This window comes from Netta rufina, assembly GCF_964035555.1.
Source record: "Netta rufina genome assembly, chromosome: 10".
Taxonomy (NCBI): Eukaryota; Metazoa; Chordata; class Aves; order Anseriformes; family Anatidae; genus Netta; species Netta rufina.
Genome location: NC_140133.1, coordinates 22,527,611 through 22,548,658, shown reverse-complemented (window position 1 = coordinate 22,548,658; position 21,048 = coordinate 22,527,611). Strand labels below are relative to the sequence as shown.

Here is a 21,048-nt window from a genome sequence, read left to right as displayed (position 1 = left end):
CAGGAAGGAGGCATGTGAAGCCAAATGCTTGCTTTTATGTGCCTTAGAAAAAGGAAGAATAAATCAGCTTTCTTGGCCTTGGGAGAAATAAACAGCATGTGAAACGAGTTTAGTTTTTTTCAGTGGATTGACAAATACTTTAAAAAATGAACAGATCTTATCACTGGTAATATGCTGCCATTTATATGAAATCCAAGCACTAAAAATACACGAAGGGAATGAGAATATTGACAGCCAGAAGAGCGCCTGCCTGATTATGATTAGATGGGCTGTTATCTCATAGGAAAAGCCAAGGAGCAGAATTACTCCGCTGTATTCAGCTGCTATTAGTGGTCCTCCACGAGGCAGTTGGCTAATCTCAGCAGCCTCCCCGGGGGCTTTAGCCCTTATCAGACTCCCCCTTTCCTGTTCGAATTTGGCCAATCCCCAGCTAGTGTAAATGAGCACTTAGTGCAGAGGACCTGTGGTGCATCTGGTTATTTTTTTTTTTAAGATGAGCTTCATATTGCAAATAAACCTTTAATGTCAGTGGGAATAGAAGATGCTTCCCCCCCCTTGTGACTGAGCCTTGGACTTGTAACGTGCCTCTTAGAGGGAAGGGTTCGCATGGCAACCAGCTCGGCACCTCCTGCAACCTGCAGGGCTTTCAGGCTCACTCGGCTTTGCCACAAACAATTAACTCAGGGCTTACAGACCCAGAAGCAGGGGCGGGAATGCTTGTGCATCTCTGTTTGAACAGCCATTTTCTGGTGACTAATGTGCAGACTTGATGGAAACTTATGGTTTTTTGTAGGTGAAAGAGCAGAATGCGGAACAACCAGGTGAGAAGTTTCTTCTATTTGATCTGCTTTTGGGAAGGACCTTTGGCTCGTGCTGGCAGGAGGAGGGTGGTTGCCTTGGCTGCTGACACAGCTTGGTGGGGCTGAGAGTCAGCTATCTTCCAGCTGCCCTGTGCTGGCAGGCTGGAGGGCAGGCAAACCCAAGCTCTCCCGATCACTGACCTGCTTCTCGGCTGCATTGCCTGAAGTGGAGTAATGAGGGTGATGACGACCAGGCCCCTGTTTTTGCTGCAGTGTAATTTCTAGCTGGCTGGCTTGGAAGTGCCTGGAAGCGCTCTGTCAGCACGGTGCTCTGCAGTGTCTTGTAGGCACAGCTGAGGCTGTGTTGTGTTCAGACAGAGCAATACAAGTGTGCCCACCTGCTCCCTGCCATCCCTGTTCTCTTAAGGACTTTGATATGTCTCCTGAAAACCTCTCCCAGCTCCGGCTTCTTTACCCAGGAGCACAGAGGGTGTTTTTATTCTTAGACTTTCATCCAGTTACAGCAGGAGGTATTGCTAGGGGTGAATGTAACAGGCAGGAGGCTTTGATCTGTGTCCAGTCCATAAAGCATCTCCACAGAGCTCTAGTGGCTCGCTCTGAGTGTGCTGGTTTCCTAACAGTAAGACATGGGCCAGCAAAGCCTGCAAAAGTCTTCCCAGAACATTTTGAGCCTCTTTTTACATCATCTTTTTACAATCCTATTTCAGCGTTTAATTAAATCTGCAATACCAGGAGGAAAAAAAAAAAAAAAAAAAAAAAAAAAAAAACAAAACCCAAACAACAGACATTCCACGTGAGAAATGCTGAAGCAGGTGGTGATGGCTTGGTCACTGGGCTGCCTTTCCAGGCAGGAAGGAGGCTGCCTGGACAGAGAGCAGAGGCCAGCGGGTGCCCTGGCCTGCTGCCTCCTGGCTGGAGCTGGGCTGTGCTGCTGCTGCCAGGCTGAGAGCGGCTGGTGGGGCTCCAGCACAAGGTGGGGAGGTGCCACTGGGACAGAGCCTGCCATGGGCAAGAGAGTGGGGACAGGCTGAGAAACCCAGGCGGCCTCATGTCTCACTGCAGCAGGATGCTCCGAGGAGCTGCTCTTGTGTGTCCTGAGAGAGCTCCTGTGGCACTGCTGGGTGCCCTGGGCGGGCTGGCTCCATGCAGCCCCATGCTCACAGGCCCCCTGGATCAGCAGTTAGGGCAGCTGCTCCCCCCCTGTGTCACTGCCTCCCCAGAGGGTCCCAGGGCTCTCACCAGCTCCCCAGTGTCTGCCTGTGCTTGGCTGCTGAGCTGAGCTCGGGGCCTCTGGATGCAGCAGGCAGGGTTGTCTGCAGAGCTGGCAGATGAAAGCACGCCGAAACAGCTGGGTAAAATCTCACAGAACTGGCTCGAGGACTTTCTCAGGAGTGGGTGCCTGTGGCCTGGTGCTGTGTGTTGCAGGCCAGAACAACCAGAGGAATGAATAACAGCCTCCTACATGAGGGATGATGGCACGACTCCCTGCTGCTTCTGTTTGCTTTTGTTTCAGTATTTGCTTTTACTTCACAAAGGAAAATAAACACGAGACAATCTCCTCCTTGTGCAGCAGCACTGCAGGCTGGGTCACAACAGCCCGAGGAGCTGCCTGGCTCCAGGGCATCACCCAGCGAGAGGAGATCACAGCGCAGCAAGCTCTGGGTGCCTTTAGCTCGCACACATGGCTGCTCAGCTGAGAGTCATGCGGGCGCTCCACTGGGCAGTCCTCGTGTCTGCTCCTCAGTTACCAGGAGTTGTAAAGTTGGAGGAATGGTTATAAGCTATAGGAGTGCACAGTCAAATCCTTTTTTTTAATTAAGGATTGTAAATTGTATGTGTCCATTCAGCTCTGCAAGAACTTTTGCATGAAGGCTCCTAGCACCCATTTTCATCTGCAGTCATCATCTGTCCTCTGCAGATGCTCGTGTAGCCTGGGGGCAGAGGACAGATCAGAAATCGCTTGGAGAATTTCTGCTATTTTTCTCCCTCTTTTAGATCTGTGTACTTGAGTCTTAATGTTCTTCGCTGTCAGAAGAAGAAATCAAAATGTAATTGTAATTAATGGAAGCAGCCCTCCAGACCCCTGATCTCAGCACTAAAGCGTTGCACATGCCCATGGCTGTGTTCCCAGAAGCAGGAGGTGTCCCCAGCTCTTGCTGGCATCAGGAGGGTCCCTGGGATCTGTTCCCTCAGACCTAGCCCTGTGGTCCCTAGCTGCTGGGGGTGGGACACGCCGCTTCCCATGTGGGTGCCTGCCGTTGTTCCTACACAAGTGTGGGTGGGTTTGCTCTTGTGTGTTGTCTGGGCTCGCAGTTTTGCTTGTGTCCTGGATCCCTGGCAACTTCGTGAACACCTGCCAGAGGGACTAAAGACCACTCACATTCCTGGGAATGTCTCCCAGACAAGTTAGTTACAGAGGTTTTCCCACTGACCTCTTTCAGACAATCTATGAGCAGAACGAGGTCCGTTTAGGAATAAGTGGGATTGTCCCAGGGTTTTCCAAGGCCCGACTGGTTCGTGTGGGATACATCGAGGAAGCAGCTGAGCGCTGTAACTGCTCGTTGTGCTTTTTAAGGCTGACAGAGTGCTGACGTGGTAGAAATAGAAGGCAGGTGTTAAAAATCCTGCTGAGCACCAACGCCTTCATCTTACTTCTCAAATGTCGTGCCATGCACTAGCTCAAACAGGAGCAGCGGTTGTGGTAGCCGGCACAGCGAGGGAGAGCTGTGCCTGCGGGCTGGGGGTGCCGAGGGCAGTGCCGCCGGCTGCCTCGAGCAGCCCCGTTATCCTCTGGCCTGAATGAAGCCAGTTCTGCGTGAAGAAAATTCCTGACCCCCCGTCATTCGTTCAGGCGGAGGCTGCTGGCATGCTTACTGCTTTGTCACTGGAGACGAGGAGCCTTCAGCACACCCGTAGGACAGGGCAGCAGGGTGCTGTGTGACTGCAGCGGGGCGCAGCGCCCGTCCGACAGGCAAACACCGGGAGATTGGAGGGATGGAAAGTAACAGGCAGGTGGGCTTGTTGCTGCTAAATGTTTATGTTATTGAGATTAATTCGAATGCATTCTTGAATGCAGTCTTGACCTTGACTTGAACGTACGCACAGCTTGCACTGAACAGCTCTGACTTTGCTCCGGGCTGACTCCGCGTTAGCTCCGCTGAACGCTCAGGCGCCTTCCAACCGCATCCGAGCTCAGCTTGGCCTTCGGGAGCTGGAAAGCAAGGTCACCTGGCAGGGGGTCCAACGTTAGTTAGCGCCAGGGTTGCCTGCCCCGGGCCGTAGCAGGGCTTTGGGGTGAGCAAAGGGCTCGTCCCCAGGGTGACACCGAGCTCCTCGGGCTGTCAGCCGAAGGGGGAGCGGCCGCAGAGTGCCCGGAGCCCGTGCCGAGCCCTCGCAGCGGGGATTTTCTGTTTGGTTTATTTTTTGTTCTCAGTCATAACCGTTGAGATCTCACCCGTTCATTGCATTTATGTTGGTGTTTTGTTGATTTCTTTTGTTCCATTTTCTCCCAGGCCCCCATGTCTTCCCCCTAAGCCACAGAAAATGAGGAGACCTAGGCCTCTCTCAGTCTATAATCATAAACTCTTTAACGGCAATATGGAAACGTTCATTAAGGTACTCGCTGGCTGACAGTAAGAGTTTATGAACGCTGTGAATGTAATGGTGGCTTTCCTGTCCTCTCTGCTGACTGCTTCCTTCCTCGGACGGGGGCTCCCCGCTCCGCCTGCACCCACTCGGCGCGGCCAGCGTGCGCTTTGCCCCCCTGACGATTCCTCCCCGCCCGCGGCTCCTCACCCGGCCTGTCCCGGGACACCCACACCGGGACGGGAGGCTGGGGGTCCCCCGGGGGTGGCAGAGGTCTGACCCGGGGCAGTGGGCAGAGCTGCAGCCTCTGCCCTGAGCCCCCTTGGCACCGGGAGGAGAAGCTCAGACAGCGAGAGGAACCCAGCCGGCCCTCAAGGTGCCGAGCCCCTGGACCTAAGGAACAGAGGGTGGCGTGGAAGGGTGCAGAAAAATGCTTTCTGACAGTCCTGTAGAGCTGAGGCTGGGAAACCACTGATGGTTAAACACATTTTTCAGGTGGATTTCCCAGGGATGTGCCTGTTACTTGCTGGGCTCCAGCCCCGCACGGTCAGGGAGGCGTAAGGTTGTCTTCCAGTGCTGGAGCAGAACGGCTGTCGGGTGGTTCCCTCCAAGCCATCGCTGATACTGTACAGCCCTGGTAAACCTTGACCAGCACATTTTCTGTATCTAAGTGGGGATGAACTCAGCTGATCACAGCACGGTCCCAGTGAAAGGGGCTTTTGGCCCTGCTTGTCCCAGGAAATTACCCCAACGGAGAGGTTTGGGGAGCAGGGTGAAGAGATTTGGCCCAAAGGATGCATCCAGTTGCCTACCCACTGGTCCTCTCGCACTTTGCTATCTGGCTACAGGAGGGATTTCTGCAGGAAGCAGTGCCAGTCCAGGTGTGCAGTTTCAGGCCTGCCGTGAAGGAAGTTTAACAGCAATACTGTAGGAAGCAGCAGTAGGAAAACGTTGGATTAGGTAAACTCGTAGGCATTGCCTGGCTCTGGTTTATTCTTCCAGTGCAACCACAAGCCTAAAAGCAGTATTTATAAGCAGTGCCCTGTCCCAAGTAGCACACAGGCCAGGAATCCCTTTAACACTTGCAGTGGTTCCATGTTTGAACCGATTTTTCAAAGAGCACACTCAGAGCCCTGCTCAGTGTCAGCGGGCAGTTAGCTGCAGTGCAGGGGGCCCTGTGCCAGCTCCGGGAGCAGCGAGGGGCACGGCCCCAGGGCCCGGCACGGGGCTGGGCGGCTGCTGGAGCCCCCGTGCTGGGTGCTGGTTGTGGTGCAGGCAGGGAGGAAATCCGAGGGGCCGCTGGTGGCCGGGCTGGGTGCAGCGCGGTGCCCACGGGGCTGGGGAGGGAGGGAGGGCGGGCGGCCCGACGGCTGGGGTTGGACTTTGCTAAGCTGCCATTGCATTTGAGCGTTCATGGCCTCCGGAACAGATACTTACCTCTAACTGAACTCATCCTTGCTTAATCTTTTCTTTTCTTCCCGCTCTGCTGCTTTTTTGTGTTCTCAGAGGAAGGAGGAATGCGCGAACAAGAAATCAGGTATTTACTGGAGGCCCGTCTGTGAGACGGAGCAAATTAAGCAGAGAGATGCGACTGTACTCTACTGGAAAAAACAGCCAAACAAAGCCCCTAAGGAAAACAAACATCCACTTAGGAAGGCAGGCACAGCTCACGTTCCCCTTGGCTCCTTCCATGCTGGAAGCAGCTTTGAAAGAAAAGCCAAACCCACTGTAGGTTCAGGCGCAGGCAGTTCATTTCACACACCGTGGTGTGTTTGTTTTGTTGGTTTTTTTTCAGCATCTGCTGACAATAGCTCTTTCTTCAGGTAGAAATACTGCTGTAAGCTCTGTTACTGGAAGCTTATTTCATCAGACAGGTGCAGCGCAAGTTTTATTTTGACTCAGCATTACACCCTTGGAATGGAATAGCTGTGATCCAGTTGCATCAGTCCCCTATCTCAACCAGACAGTGAGCAAGCCTTTGTCATACACGTTAGTGAAAGCTTTTTTTTTTGTCAGTAATTGAGCGCACCCAGTGTATTGAGCAGTTAGATGGCTTGATGTTTGTAACGCCTCCTTCTCTTGCCTCTTTCTCTTACTAAATTCAATGGCACTGATTTTTCAAATCTCTGTTTTTGCGATCTTTAATGCTTTTTCGGTGCAATGTTATTAATCCACCAGTAAATTTTTTAATTTTTACTTCTTTCTCTTTCCTGAAGGATTCAGGACAAGCTATACCACTTGTAGTAGAAAGCTGCATTCGTTACATCAACTTGTATGGTAAGTTAATTCAGTAGCATCAACAGAGAAATGTCCCGCGCAGGTAATTAGGTACTGTAGTTAGCAGTGAAATGCAGAATAGATAAATAGATGCCCTCAGCCCCTGCTACATGGGCTCAGGTTATAATTACAATGGTATTAACTGTGATGAAACGTTGCATGACTGACAAATATTTAGGTCTTGTTAGTACTTATTCAGGTTAAATTGTTTGCTTAGGCCCCAGGCCAACGGGAGCTCTTTTGGCACTTTGATACAGGTGGCCTTGGTTAGACAGCATGAGCAGAACTGCCTCTCGGTAGCCTGCTCGGTCCCCTTCTTGCTCTCGGAGCCCTTTTCTCTGAGAGCATCGACTTCTAGTTTCTGCTGTTGTTTTCCAGAAGGTGCTGCATGGCAGTTAGGTAAAGCTTGTCAAACTGATTGTTCTTTTCCAGGCCTTCAACAGCAGGGTATTTTTAGAGTTCCTGGCTCCCAGGTCGAAGTCAACGACATCAAGAATTCCTTTGAAAGAGGTGCGTTGGCAGGGTGTGTGGGGCAGCTGGGACGGCCGGGTCTGACCCCCCTGCCTGTGCTCTGGGGGGCAGACAGTGCCCTGGGGGTGTCGGTGTGCTGGCCTGGAGCACTGCGTGTTGTGTAAATCCCGTGCTAAAGGCCTTCCTGTGAAGAGAAGCTAGGAGGTTTTCTCTTCTTCTAGATACCCTAGCAATGTATCTCCAGCAATAGCAAAGAGTCACGCAGGGGCAGAACATCAGAAACAGGGAGGTGCAGAAATCCTTTCCCCAGCCTTTACATAACAGCATGGCAGCCTCAGATGAGAGCCATAACGTAGTTTGTTGGGGATCTGTTTTCAAGGAACTTTCATCAGTTCCAAGGACAGCAAGGGTATCAGAGAAGGTGGGAACATTATTTCTCTGCTTTTGAGTGTATGTTTAGTGGTTCAACAATATTCATGTGGTATAATGGCATCCAGTGCTCTAGCTGGTGGAGTACAGTCATCATGTGGGGGTTGCGCGGATTTTGCCTCCTCCCTGCAGTGGTTTGGCACAGAAGGAGCAGCAATGCCATGTGTGTCTGGTGGCAGTGTTGGTTACAGAGCTCCTGATCGTTCTGCTGGGAAAACAGCATCAGAGGTGTCAGGCTGGCAAGTCGGAGCAGAGTGATCCTGCTGTCACCGAGGAAAGCCGAGGCTGTGAGATGGGTGTCGGAGAGAGGAGGGCAGCGGCCTCTGTGGCGCTGAGCTTCGAGCAGCTTGGGAAGGGTCAGAGTGAAGGTGGCCAGGCCAGTGAAGAAGGTAGTGGTGGGATTGCCAAAGACTGGAGGATTTGCACATCCAGTTAGAGGAATCAGTTTCCAAATCCCGTAGCTTTTGAAAGCCGTTTCTAGATTTAAGTTGATAAAGCGCTATCCAGAACTCTTCGGTCTGTTCCAGAGGCACGCTAGGCAAGCCTGTCTGCTCGGGCTCACCTGCCGTAACTGAGATCTGTTCAGCTCTCCGAGCTGTTGTCTTAAATGCAAAAATGCACTGGGATGGAAATGGTGAAATAGAACTGATTTTGTTTTTCTACTGAATTAGGAAAAGCCCTTGCTGCGTTAGTCCAACTTGACGGTAAAGCTGGAAATAAAAACTGTTTTTATTTATAACTGGGCAGGTGAAGATCCCCTTGCTGATGATCAAAACGAACGTGACATTAACTCAGTGGCTGGAGTCTTGAAGCTGTATTTCCGAGGACTGGAAAACCCCCTCTTTCCTAAGGAAAGGTTTCAAGATTTGATATCTACTATAAGTAAGTATATGTGACGTGACTTCTTGAAGCATAGGTGGGACAAGGAAAGCTAGAAACAGGGGGCAAATACAGCAGTGTTTTGCAGCATATGCTGTGAGGAGGGCTGTAGGGCTCCAATGGAAGTTGTGAGGAAAAAGCACTAAGGATGTGCACGAGCAGCAGTGAAGGTGAGCGGGAGGTAACCATCTGGCTGTGGCTCCTCTGAGGTCTTCCTAGCACCATGAAGATCACCCAAGAGTCACCCTCAGCCTTAGGCCAGTGGGCTGTACACACGTTTGCTGGTTGCTTGCTTGAACATAGCGGGCAGCTTCCTGCACAGGTCCCTCTGCATGTCCAACACGTTCCTGTGCTCCCAGCCCGTGCCGTGCAGCTGTGTTTGCTGGGATCCAGCTGGGCTCTGCTGCTGTAGCTCAGGGTCCTCTGCTAAACACACGAGAGGTGAAATAGCCATTGGCTACTCAAAAAGCTTCTCTGTGGTGTGAGGTCTGCACAATTGGTTTCAGCTTCCCTCAGTCAGCTGTTCTCAGAGTATTTGCTGTTTGGTTTTCCTGTCCCAAGGAAAAACAGAAACTGCTTTGGGATGTGAACAGAGGTGGAAGCTGAGCTTTTTATTGTGAAATGTCTGGGGTTGATTTCAGGGGAGAACCTGGTTTCTTCTTGTTCTGTCCTGAATTCTGCTCCCAGCACCACTCATTTCTCTGCAACTGAAGAAACAAACATCCCAGCTGGGCTTTATTTCTCTCAGAACCTTGTAGTGATGACATTTATTTATTGGCAAGTCATGGAAATTGCTCCCCGAGGGCAAAGGAAGAAGGCAGAATGAATTCGATGCTTCAGAGATGATGGAAGAGGGTGTTGTGCACTTTGGCTGCAGGATGACTTTATGTTACCAGAGATGTGCTGGGGGTGCCTGGGGGCTCGAGTGCCGTTCTGGGGGTAGCTTGAGGGGGGAGGTGGCTGGTGAACACGTGCCGAGTCCTTCGTTTGGCTTTCAGTGCTCCCTCCCCCTTTTAATGTCACCGTGCTGAATTGCTGGAGACTGAGCAACGTCAAAAAAGACAGATGATATCTGGAGGGGAATGACGCAAGGATGAGCTTGTTCCAGGAGGAGAAGAATGTGCTTTTATTTTTCAGGAACAGTTGTTTTATAAAGTAGCTTTAGGAAATTTGCTGTTGCCTTTCACTTTTGATGTGTAAAACAGTGCTGCACACCTGCAAAGCCAGGGAAGCTCGCTCTGTGCTAGCCGCGTGCCCCAGACAAGGAGTTTCAGTCTGGCTGGCGAGGGGGCTCCGGCTGCACACCTGAGGGACTCCGCAGCAGGGAGTGGAGCCTGAGGGGGTGCAGTCTGCAGCGGGAGAGGACGGGCCCCCTTTGGTGCCAGGAGGTGTGCCCGGCCCTCAGCGATGTGGCTATCTGTGCTCGCAGATAGGCTTGTGCTTTGGGGCCATCCTCCAGCACTCAACGTCTGAACAATTTGCTAAGCTCTTGGCAGCTTTTCATTGCAAACATAATCAGTTCACTTTCTGGGTAGTATTTTCTCCTACCATTCTCTTTATTTATTTATTTATTTTTCTTTTTTAAAATTTGTTTTAACAAAGCACCTCCTTTTCTTATGTTTCTTTTCTTTTCCTGCTGCTGTTGCTACCTTTAGATTAAGGATGGTTTTAAAATGCTTTAAGGTGCCACGTTCCCACTGACAACCTGAGCTCAGCTGCTTCTGATTCTCTGTCACCCCAATCCACTTAGTGTAGTAGCTGCTAAGTGAAAGGCCGTCCGTGCTGTAAGAGATTCTGTTTCGTTTGGTTCCTGGGGGAAGGTTAAACTCAGCTGAGAGGTTTTATGGGACGGGGAAGCCGGCGTTGCTGATGACAAATGAAAGGCTGTTTTTTTTCCTTTCACTGGATGGGGGACTGAGAGTTTACATGGAGACATTCCTCAAATGCACATGAGAAATGGATGGGCAGAAAAGGCACTTGGTTTGCAAAGGTTCACACAGGGGTGTGCCTGTGTTGTAAAGTGATTGATGGTCACTCCATTAATTCCTCTGAATTACAGCCAGTCGAAGCATTTTGCTAAGTGAAAACAGGCAAGTGCTTCAAGACAAGTTGTTCCTCTGGGTTTCAGAACAGATACCTATCGCTGTAGTTTTTATCCAGTGTTTGTTTATTTGATTTTTTTAAACAAATGTATTCTTAAGTAAAACCAAACTGAAGAAATAGCGAGCCCAGTAAGCATTTACAGGGGATAGATGCATTCTTCAAAAGGAAAAGATTTCCAGCGTGGAATTTTATAAAGATTTTTGAGCTGAAGCCAAATTTTGTTCAGAATTTTCAAAGAAGCAGCAGCCCAGCTACGTGTTGTCAGGGAATTTTATTTTGATGAGCAAGTGTCAGAGTTTGAACCAGCACAGTGCAGCAAGCAGCTCTCCACTGGTGTGGTTTGTTCCACGCATCCGAGGCTGGTCTCAGGAAAGCTTTGGTGCCCTGCCTGCTTTGAGTCAAATAGAAGCTGAAGGATTAAGTATCTAGGCAGCATATTGAGCAGATACGGGCTTCAAAAAAAAAAAAATTGCCCTGGGGGCTGTGTGGTGCCAGCAGCTGCAGCAGCAGCGCCGAGCCCCCCGTGCTGGGACATGGGGCTGGGCCCTGGGGCTGCTGCGTGGCGGCTGCGGCGTGTGCTGGGCTGCTCCCTGCGAGGCTGGGGGTGAGCAGAGGGCTCTGAGCGAGGGGTCTGGCACTGAAAGCAAGGCAGTGTAACATCAGCCTCCTTCCAGCAGAAGGAAGTTGTTTTCCTTCAGCAGCTCTGGGCTTTGTGCGCTGCTGTGGAGGGGAGAGGAGAATCTCCGAGTGCCAGCTCGGATTAAATTCCTATTAAAGCCAGTGGGAGACTTAAGCAGAAGAGCTGAGGAGGACCTGGTGGTTAAACCCACGAAGGAGTAAAGTTAATAAAAACCTCATGTTAAAATCTGGACTAGAACACCAAACGGGGCACAATTTTCCAGTGCCATATTTGACTGAAGTTTTTAAGAAATGGGGTAGTTGTTGAGGAATTAACTAAATGTATAAGCAGGCACTTTAAAAATGTAGCCGTGGACATGTCTTTATTTGCTGTGTAAGCTAAACCTTGACTATACGTATGAATTCATCTGTGGAAGATAGGTATGCCTCCTTCTCTACTTGCTGTTAGTGCCAAACCCATGGATCAAACTGGGAAAAGCACTATTGTTATCCTTGGATAGTAGGCTACAAGATCTGGAACAAGTCCCTCTGCTGCTGTGTTGTCTGGTCCTAGGAAGGTTTCAAGATGTGCTTTCTATCTGTGTGTTCCAGAAACTGAGAATCCCACCGAGAGAGTGCATCAGATTCAGCAGATCATCATCACTCTGCCCCGGGCTGTCATCGTTGTCATGAGATACCTTTTTGCTTTCCTCAATCAGTGAGTCTCTTTCTTTTTACGCTCTTTCACTAAGTTGTTCGTGTCTGCCTTTTTTCGGGCTTCCCCTCCTTTGTTACATGAGTTATTTTGGAGCATTGTATTTTGCTTCTTCCTCAGCCTTGCCCGACTGTGGCAGTGTGTTCAGGGAGGACGTGCAACTCAGTGATGATTTTTGGGCGATGGGGAGTTTGGTGGGAGATTTTTCTGAGCTGACAGGGAAGGTGGGCACTGCACTTCCCTAACACTTGCTTTTGCAGCTTGTCACAGTACAGCGATGAGAACATGATGGATCCCTACAACCTGGCCATCTGCTTCGGGCCCACTCTGATGCACATTCCAGACGGGCAGGATCCGGTGTCCTGCCAGGCCCATGTCAATGAGGTCATCAAAACCATCATCATCAACCACGAGGGCATCTTCCCCAGCCACAGGGAGCTGGAAGGACCTGTCTACGAGAAGTGCATGACTGGAGGGGAGGAGTACTGGTAAGGAGCGGGGGCAGAACTTCATTCATTGCAGAACTTAGCAAAGCCATCTCCCCTCCTTGGTGATATCTTGCAATGTAAATTAAGAGTGAAGCTGTGCCAAAATGCAGGGCTTTGCCTTGATTCCCTGTAGACAGAGAATTAACTCCAGCTCACATGAGTATAGGAGAAGGGTTCTGGGGGTCCCTGAGAGGATGGACTATGAAGAGGGCTTGAGGAAGCTCAGACTTGATATTCAGGACATCTGAGCCCAGGCTGATCACAGCACTGGGATGAAGTTTTCTCTCTGCAGAAGCAGCATGCCTTTTTACATCTATTTCTGTTAAACATCACAAATTAGGTGTGCAAGAGTTGAGTATAAAATGCTAAAAATCATTGTGAATGAGTGAGTGGAAAACTTGACTTCTTATTTACACTGATTCGTTCTGCCAAATATGAGTAAGATGCACAAGCAACAGAACATGAGGTTCTGGGCCTGAAGGTTGTGGTGCAAGTGTCTGCTGTTCTCAAAGCAAGTCCAGAGATCTGCTGTGATTTAAAATGAGTATCTCAGTCCTACAAAAATGAAAAGCAGAACTCCTTGGGGCCAGATTTTCCCTCAACTTAATTTTGCTAATTGTATTGAGAACAGAATCTCGTTCTTTCCTTTAAAGCACCGTGTATTTTATTTCAGTGACAGCCCCCACAGTGAGCCAGGCACAATTGATGAAGTTGACCATGACAATGGCACGGAGCCACACACCAGTGATGACGGTAAGCACAGGCAGCAGCAGCAGAGAGCTGGGTCCATGTTGGAAGAGCTATGCATGCAGGGAAGCACCGTGCCCTTAATGGCATTAAACTGGACTGGCGTCCCAGCGTTAGTGGGGGATGATGCCTGTGGGCTTGGTTATGCACACCAACATTACTTACAGGTTTTTGTCACAGGATGTGCGTGGACCTTCCCTGCAGTCTGACTCTGTGGGAGGATACAGGGGCTGGCTTTGTGCAGCTGTCCTGTGAGATGCCATTAATACCATGTATGATTTTTTTCTTCTCCTCGTCGTCTTTCCTTACATGCTGTGTGCTGGTAAGGACTGGCCACGTGAAATGGCTCAGAAGAGCCGGGGGGAGCCAGGGGTGTTACCTGTGCCTGGGGACCAACTCTGCTTGCTCTAGGCCCTGGGATGCTTTGTGGGAACAGAACTTGAGCTCAGCAGCCCCGCATACAGTCTGTTCAAGAGAGGGAGTCTGCTGACTTTGTCAGGCCGTGGATCATACCCTTTCACACAGCCATCTTCCTGGCACAAACAGAAAGAACTGTGCTCAGATTGCTGCACCCTGGTTTTGTTCCCAGTCAGTTCTGTTTCCTTTGGTATCCGTGTGCTCATGTTTCCTCGTGTCAGACCTGTGGAGCTGGCTCCGGAGGGCAGAGCAGGACGTGCTGCGAGCTGGTTGCTCCCAGCTGTGCTCCTTTGCGGCTGGGTGTATCGGTGTCCCACAGCACTCTGGAGAAGGCTCCTGCCCAGCTTCCTGTAAGCTGGTGCCTGCCCACACGTCTGTGTAAACGAGCCACTTCATAGCTCTCGGTAAGCTTGGAAGCTCACATGGATCACAACGGTGAGCATGGAAATGGAGCGCTGGCAGTGTCGGACAAGAAGTGCGTTCGTCACAAAACGCGGTGCCCGAAGCAGAGGAAAGCGAGGGGCTGCCTGGGCCCTGGGGGCACCTGCAGCTCCGGCACAGGGTGGGGGCAGCTGAGCTGGTGCTGCGGAGGGACAGCAAACGTGCAGCCACATGGCAGCGTTTTCATTGTGGGGCCTTGCTGCTTGGAAGAGAGCTGTGGAGCCGGACACCTCGCTGTGTGCCTCTCCTGGTGCCTGCTGTTCCCTCGCCCCCTGCCCTTGACAAAATCTTGGTGCTGTCCTGAGGCTCGCCAGGGTGGCAGGAGGGCTGGCTGGCTAACATGGGGTCAGACAGCTCAAGGCACAAAAAAAAAAAGGCCCTCCACGCTTTTGCATGCTAGGAACAAACGGGAGCCGTGAGGATGAGAAGATGAAGGGGGGAGAGCAAGCTGCAGTTTAGCCAATTTTATGCCTGGGTGGTCACATTAATAGCTCTGATTGGAGTTTCTGGGTGATTAACTGTAGTGCAAGTGTGGAGAAGAGGAGCTTTATTTTGTGAATTCCCATATTCCTCCTTCTCCTCACCTTGTGCACCCTCCCTGCTGTGAAACTCACTATCTTATCAGGGCCCTGAAAGCCCTTCACCATTTGTCCTCAAGAGAGCATTCTGCACCGGTGCTGCGGTGGCGGTCCCGAGCACTGTGGGGTTTGCATTGGTGCAGACTCGTATTTTAAGCTGAGGAAAACCTGTCTGCTGAAGCAACCTGTCTGATCTCAGACGGAGAAGAGGGTATGGTTCAGACCCAGTGCTTCCCACGTCCTTTTCCGATGGCTCCCCCTCTGCAGACCTTGTGGCTGAGCAGAGCAGAGGGGGGCATCCTGACGCTGAGCCCATGGCTCAGCAATGAGGCAGATGTAATGGATCAATCTTCCCTATTTTTAATGAGGGCATGGCGAATCTAAGGCAACTGGGCCAATTTGCTCTGTCTAGCAGGTGTCACAGCCTCATTAAGTCCCCGTGAGGGTTAAAAACAATCGGGTACCTCAGACAATGAAGTTAGACTATCTCTACTAGCTGTTAGAGCTGGCTGGGTGGTGGAGCCTGCTTTTTTACTTCAGTCTTGGATGGGAAGTGAGCATAGATCTCCCCCTTCCCGTCCAGAGAGAAATGCTTTCTGCCTCGCAGTCAGTCACTGCAGCCGTTTCTCTAGGGTTCAGTGCTCCCAGCTGGAAACAGATCTGCAGAAGAGCTGTGCCCCTCCGTGGGCAGCTAAATGCAAACCAGGCACGTGCTGGGGTGCGCCAGCAGCTCCTGCTGTGACGCCCTGGGCCAGGGGCTCAGAGCTCCTCACGTGCTCACCGAGCTCCTAAAGAGAAGTCCTGCCTTGGCCCTCTTGAAATTTAGGCCCTGAGCTCCCAATTTGTAAATCCTGCAAATTTGTAAAATTTTGGCATTTGGTAAAGCTTAAATCAGAAAAAAAAAAGTGTGAGGTAGAGAGCTGGGAAGGGTCTGCAGATACGAATGAGTTTGTGGTGCTGAGCAGCTGCCCGGCCAGAGCTGGTGTCATCGTTTCTGTGGGGATCCCCAAAAGGGGATTCATTATTCATCAATAATTCAGGCCAAACTGCCTCCAGGATAAGGGAGGGAATTGAAGAGAAGGTAAGTGGGGCTTTGATTGCTGTATCTGACACGGCTTGACAAGTTCCCAATCTGGAAGATAATGGGATTCTGTAACCAAAGAAATTACTTTGTTGGAAGAAAATATGAATGCAGTCGAGGATGCCATATGCACACAGAGAAATTTCAGCTGCTCCCCATCTGGTCTGCAGCTTTTTGTGGCTGCTGGAAGTCTGTGAGTTTGAGAGAAATTCTAAGGCTGGTAGAACAAAAGGAATTGATCAGTCTAAAAATAAGGTGGTTTGTACTCCACATAGGGTGTTTTTGGAAAGCTGGGGCAGCAGGATTAGAGCTGCTCAGGTGAGGTGGCTGTTTCTAGGATTTATTGTGCCCTCATCATGGTTGTACTGAACTTTCCTGCTTGTGCTTCTCTCCTTTGCAGAAGTGGAGCAGATTGAAGCCATAGCAAAGTTTGACTACATCGGACGATCTCCACGAGAGCTGTCCTTTAAGAAGGGGGCCTCACTCCTCCTGTACCATCGGGCCTCAGAAGACTGGTGGGAAGGGAGGCACAACGGTGTGGACGGTCTCATACCCCACCAGTACATCGTGGTGCAAGACATGTGAGTAAAGGCAGTGTGTAGACTCAGGATGTCAAAATCTCCTACCTACCCAAGGTCCGTCTTTAGCTACCTAAGCAGGTGGCCAGATTTTCCCAGGTTTAATGACTTCAGTGAGAAATCTGTATCTGTTCTCGTATTGGCTGTAGATTGTAGTGCAAGCTGGTAAAGACAAAGAGTAAATACTGCACTTGGTGTGCCTAGACCCCGTGTGTCACTGACTGCTCAAAGCGGCTCGATGCAGACGTAATATTGGTCTTAGCCTGTGCACGTACCTGGCATTGTTCACCGCTTGCTCTGCCTCTAGGCAGGTTTCAGGGTCCTTTGCACACACCAGCCTGAGGGGGTTCTCCTTTTCCCCAGGGATGATGCTTTCTCCGACAGCCTGAGCCAGAAGGCAGACAGCGAGGCGAGCAGCGGGCCTCTGCTGGATGACAAAGCCTCCTCAAAGAACGACATCCAGTCGCCGACAGATCATATTGTGGACTACGGCTTTGGCGGAGTCATGGGCCGGTAGGGAAACTCTCTTTCTCCTGCGAACACAGAGAGAGGTGGTCACGGTCACGTGCAGGGACAAGTCAGTGTGTGGTGCAGGCCAGAGAGAAGGGAAAACTCCACTGTGTTCTGTGGAATAATGTGAGCATGGAAGGGGTTTTCGTGTGGATTGCTAATGTAGATCTTAACAACTAAAAAGGTACAATGCTGTCGATGCTGTCTCTTTCTTGGCACTGGCTAAAATGTCTGTCTCACCTCTTGCTTTAGTCTTCTGGAGCTGAAGGGCTTGAGTTCGGTTTGATCTGCCTTTTCAGAGCTGAGAGATTGTCTTGCAGCATGCAACCAGATGCTTCTGTCTGACGGACGGTGACCTAGTCTTGTGATGAATTCTTTGCAGAGTGAGATTGAGGTCTGACGGCGCAGCTATCCCTCGCCGTCGAAGCGGGGGGGACACCCACAGCCCGCCCCGAGGGATGGGTCCTGGCATAGACACTCCTCCTCGAGCAGCTGCCTGCCCTAGCAGCCCCCACAAAATACCTCTAAACAGAGGCAGGATTGAGAGCCCCGAAAAGCGCAGAATGGCGACATTCGGCAGTGCAGGGAGCATCAATTTCCCAGACAGGAAGGCCTTGTCTGATGGCCACCCGCTGAGATCGACCTGTGGATCGACTAGACACAGTAGTCTCGGAGATCAGAAATCTCTAGAAGCAGAAGCGCTTGCTGAGGTAAGAGGGTTGTGAAGTGGCTCTCGGTGCCCAGGGACCAAGAGGTAAAACAAAACTCACTGGGTGAACGCTGCAGAGCCCCTCTCGTCGCAGAGCACTTCAGAGTGGTGCTGCTGTTGCAGCTGTGCTGGTTTAAAGACAAAAACGAGCAGCCAACAGCCTTCCTGCTTTTCCAGCTGTACTGGTGTGTCCAGTAAGAGATACTGCCTCTTCCCACGAACCTTGTTGCTTCGAGACGATAGACAGCAATGTTCGATCCACCGCTGGCAGCCCCTGGCTCCCCCAGGGAGGGAAGTGCATTATCTCCTTCAGGCACTTCACAAGGGGGAAAAACAGATCTGTCAAATCAGAATTTGGTAGGCGCTCAGTGCATGGAGGAAAACGTTTCAGGTTCATTACTGGCTGTTGGGAGCTAGGACCTCAGTAGGGTTCCCCCAGCTGTTCATCACCATCATTCGCCATCAGTTCCCCGGTGCTTGTTCCATGCATGTTACCTCGGCATAGCCTGCAGGCCTCCTCTGCTCACTGCTCGCTGGGGCCCTCAGCCAGGCCACACTAAACCTATTAACATCTGGGAGCGTGGTCCCTGCACGGAGCACAGTGCAGGACTCTGCAGTGTCTCGGTGTCGGGGGGTGGGCACAGTCCCTGGTTCCAGCATCTCCCAGGCCTTGGCTTCGTGCCGCGCTCAGCCAGGGGTGGCGGCGGTGGGGCAGCCGGTGACAGCCACGTGGAGAAGGGCAGCTGCTGGGGACACCACTGCCCAGCACACGGCAGGAGCTCGTGTGGGGTTTGGCAGGTTGTTGTGTGTAGAATCAGCTGTTTTCAGTGGGATAATTAATGATGATTGCAGAAAGAAAGAACTTTCACTGTCCTGTCTGCTTTTCCACCAGTCATGCTCCTTGTTCGCTTGCTCTGCAGCACGCTGCCCAGCTTCTCTGTTCATCAACAGCTTACACTTGGTGCAAACAAAGTCACAAAGTTCTGGTTGTAGCCCAGTGCACATCCCAAGCGGGGGTTCGGGTGGGGGCACCACGGCAGGGCTGGGGCAGGGTAACTGTGAGCACCGGTCCCTGGGGCTTGGCGGACGGCAGCGGCCTCCTGCCCTGCAGCGGTGCCCGTGCTGCTGACTGCCCAGGGCCCGTTTCCAGCTGTGGGGCAGCAGGTGCCTGCGGAGGAACGGCCAAATGCCCCGTTTTGTTCACTTCTTGGTTTTGTTTGGTTTTGTTTTAGAGCTGTGGGAAGCATTCCCGCTCAGCTGATGTAAATAAATATTTACCTTGAAGTCTGTAGGACTGCTGAGCTTGGTAGTCCTAGGGCTTGGCTCTGGGAGTTTATTTCCACTCATTTTCTGCACAGTTTAATATAATTAATTGGAGCTAACTTGATAATTAATTTCCTTCTACTGAACATTACCTGAGGCTTACCGAGTATGCTGTATCCATTAGAAACATGAAGGGCTTGTCTACACAAGGACAGTGAGCAGAGTTGACTTGGGGTTACTTTTTAAATGATCGATTCAGTTGACTTCAATCACTTTGCAGATGGGCTCTGACTTAAAGTGGCCTTAATTCGGCTGAGGCTGAAATAGGTGAAGGCAAATTAGGGCCTCTTTATTTCTGAACGAAAAGATCGGCACTACAGTTGTAGGCACTTTACCCAATTTGCTTTAAATTGACATTTTTCATTTTTCATTGTAATTTTTCATTTTTCATTGAACTGGGCTCCCTTTGTGGCGGATCTCTTTGGGCAGACCCAGGGATGCTGCGCCCCAGGAGCACGGCCCCGGTGGTTTGGGAGGTGCCCCTCGGGGGGGGCTGGTTCCTGCAGGGCCCGGTGGGCAGGGTGTGGGGGCTGGTGCCACAGCAGCACTCACAGCACACAGGGTTTGCTCCTCCTGGAGCTGGTGACCAAACTCCCATTGACTTCAGTCAGTGGGTGCCTTTGTGCTGCCAGTTTGGGCTCCGAATCTTCTTCACAAGCTCCTGCTCTGCCCAGAGGCCTGAGAGACCCCATCCTCGGTCAGCCCCCCCAGCCACCCCCAGCCACGCAGACACTAGGATGGGGGCATCTCTGTGGGCTGGGCCGCGGTGCTGACCTCCCTTTCTCGGTGGTGCTTGCAGGACATCGAGAAGACCATGAGCACGGCGCTGAACGAGCTGCGGGAGCTGGAGCGGCAGAACACGGCCAAGCAGGCTCCCGACGTGGTGCTGGACACGCTGGAGCCCATGAAGAACCCCCCGCTGGGCGCCACCAACTCGGAGCCCGCCAGCCCCCTCCACACCATCCTGATCCGAGACCCCGATGCGGCCATGCGGCGCAGCAGCAGCTCCACCACCGAGATGATGACCACCTTCAAGCCAGCCCTGTCCGCCCGGCTGGCCGGGGCGCAGCTGCGGCCCCCGCCCATGCGGCCGGTGCGCCCGGTGGTGCAGCACCGCTCCAGCAGCAGCAGCAGCTCGGGGGTGGGCAGCCCCGCCGTCACCCCCACCGAGAAGCTCTTCCCCAGCAGCTCTGCGGATAAATCGGGCACCATGTAAGCGGGCAGCGGGGGCGGCGCCTCCGCCCGGCCTCGCGCGGCCACCCCGCAGCTCGGACCGGGCCCACGAGCAAACCCCGCGGGGGCAGCGAGCGCCTCGCCTCGCCTCAGCCCGGCTGGTGGCACGTGCTACAGACGTGTGCGTGTGTGAGTGTGCACGAGTGTGTGCGCACCCCCACCATGTGGAGACACCTCCCACGCTTGCAGCCCTGCGGCAGGAGACGGCGGGTCTCCGTGTTGTCACTGGAGAATACACATCCTATGTAGAAGTATATATTACAGAAGTGTACAGAACTGGGTGACTTTTTATAAAAAAGTAGATTTACCTCAGAAACTGGCTCTGAAACGTCCTCGCTAGAGATGCTGGGTTGTGTTTTGTTTTTTTTTCTCTCTCCCCCCTCCCTCCTCCCAGGCTATTTGCGTGTGCGTGCGTGGAAATACATCGCAACTGTGTGTCGAGCAATACAAGGCCAATCCTGGGGTTACATCCTGCACCTCTTGGCATTTAAAAAAAAAGGATGATACAATGGGTTTTATTCACTACTTGGCCTATGGAGAAGAGTTGAAAATGCAGAAGTGCCAGCAGTGTCCGTCAGGCCGGCGGGATGTCATCTCCAGCCGAGTCCTGAGACTCCTTCGTGCGCAGCTGAGGGCCCGGCCAGCAGCACCGGGCGCTCCCCAGGCTCTGCAGGGCGAGGAGCAGCGCTGGGGGGCGAGCGGGGGCCTCTGAACTCCAATGTTCTTGAAGACTTCAAAATGAACAAGGACTGGTGACAAACCTGTGGTAAAGCATAAATAGAGTAACTTATACAGGTCTGAGATGCTTCATTTCACTCTCCCCATACACTTTTGTTTTGTTTTGTTTTTTAACTCACGAATATCTCAACAAATGGGACTAAACAGGCAAGGAGGCTTTGGTACAGTAACGTTCCTTTATTTAAAGTTGCACAGCAGTACATGAGGGTCTTGATTCAGATTGCGTCTTCTTGCATGAAAAGCATGAGCCATATTTGACCATATCAGATGCGTAACCGATCTGATGGGGCAATATTTTGCACTTTCT

General features: G+C 51.8%; 1 protein-coding gene across 1 annotated transcript in view; it reads left to right on the top strand.

Annotated features, from left to right (window-relative positions):
- SRGAP3 (SLIT-ROBO Rho GTPase activating protein 3) overlaps window positions 1–20,471 on the top strand; it is a 95,426-nt gene extending 74,955 nt beyond the window's left edge. The window contains exons 11-22 of the mRNA XM_084292976.1: window positions 794–821; window positions 4,334–4,436; window positions 6,623–6,683; window positions 7,116–7,193; window positions 8,331–8,465; window positions 11,796–11,901; window positions 12,159–12,386; window positions 13,060–13,139; window positions 16,051–16,231; window positions 16,592–16,741; window positions 17,121–17,448; window positions 19,570–20,471. Coding sequence (XP_084149102.1) covers window positions 794–821; window positions 4,334–4,436; window positions 6,623–6,683; window positions 7,116–7,193; window positions 8,331–8,465; window positions 11,796–11,901; window positions 12,159–12,386; window positions 13,060–13,139; window positions 16,051–16,231; window positions 16,592–16,741; window positions 17,121–17,448; window positions 19,570–19,986 — 1,895 coding nt within the window. The 3' untranslated portion in view covers window positions 19,987–20,471. The remainder of the gene's footprint in view (window positions 1–793; window positions 822–4,333; window positions 4,437–6,622; window positions 6,684–7,115; window positions 7,194–8,330; window positions 8,466–11,795; window positions 11,902–12,158; window positions 12,387–13,059; window positions 13,140–16,050; window positions 16,232–16,591; window positions 16,742–17,120; window positions 17,449–19,569) is intronic.
- The last annotated feature ends 577 nt before the right edge of the window (window positions 20,472–21,048 follow it).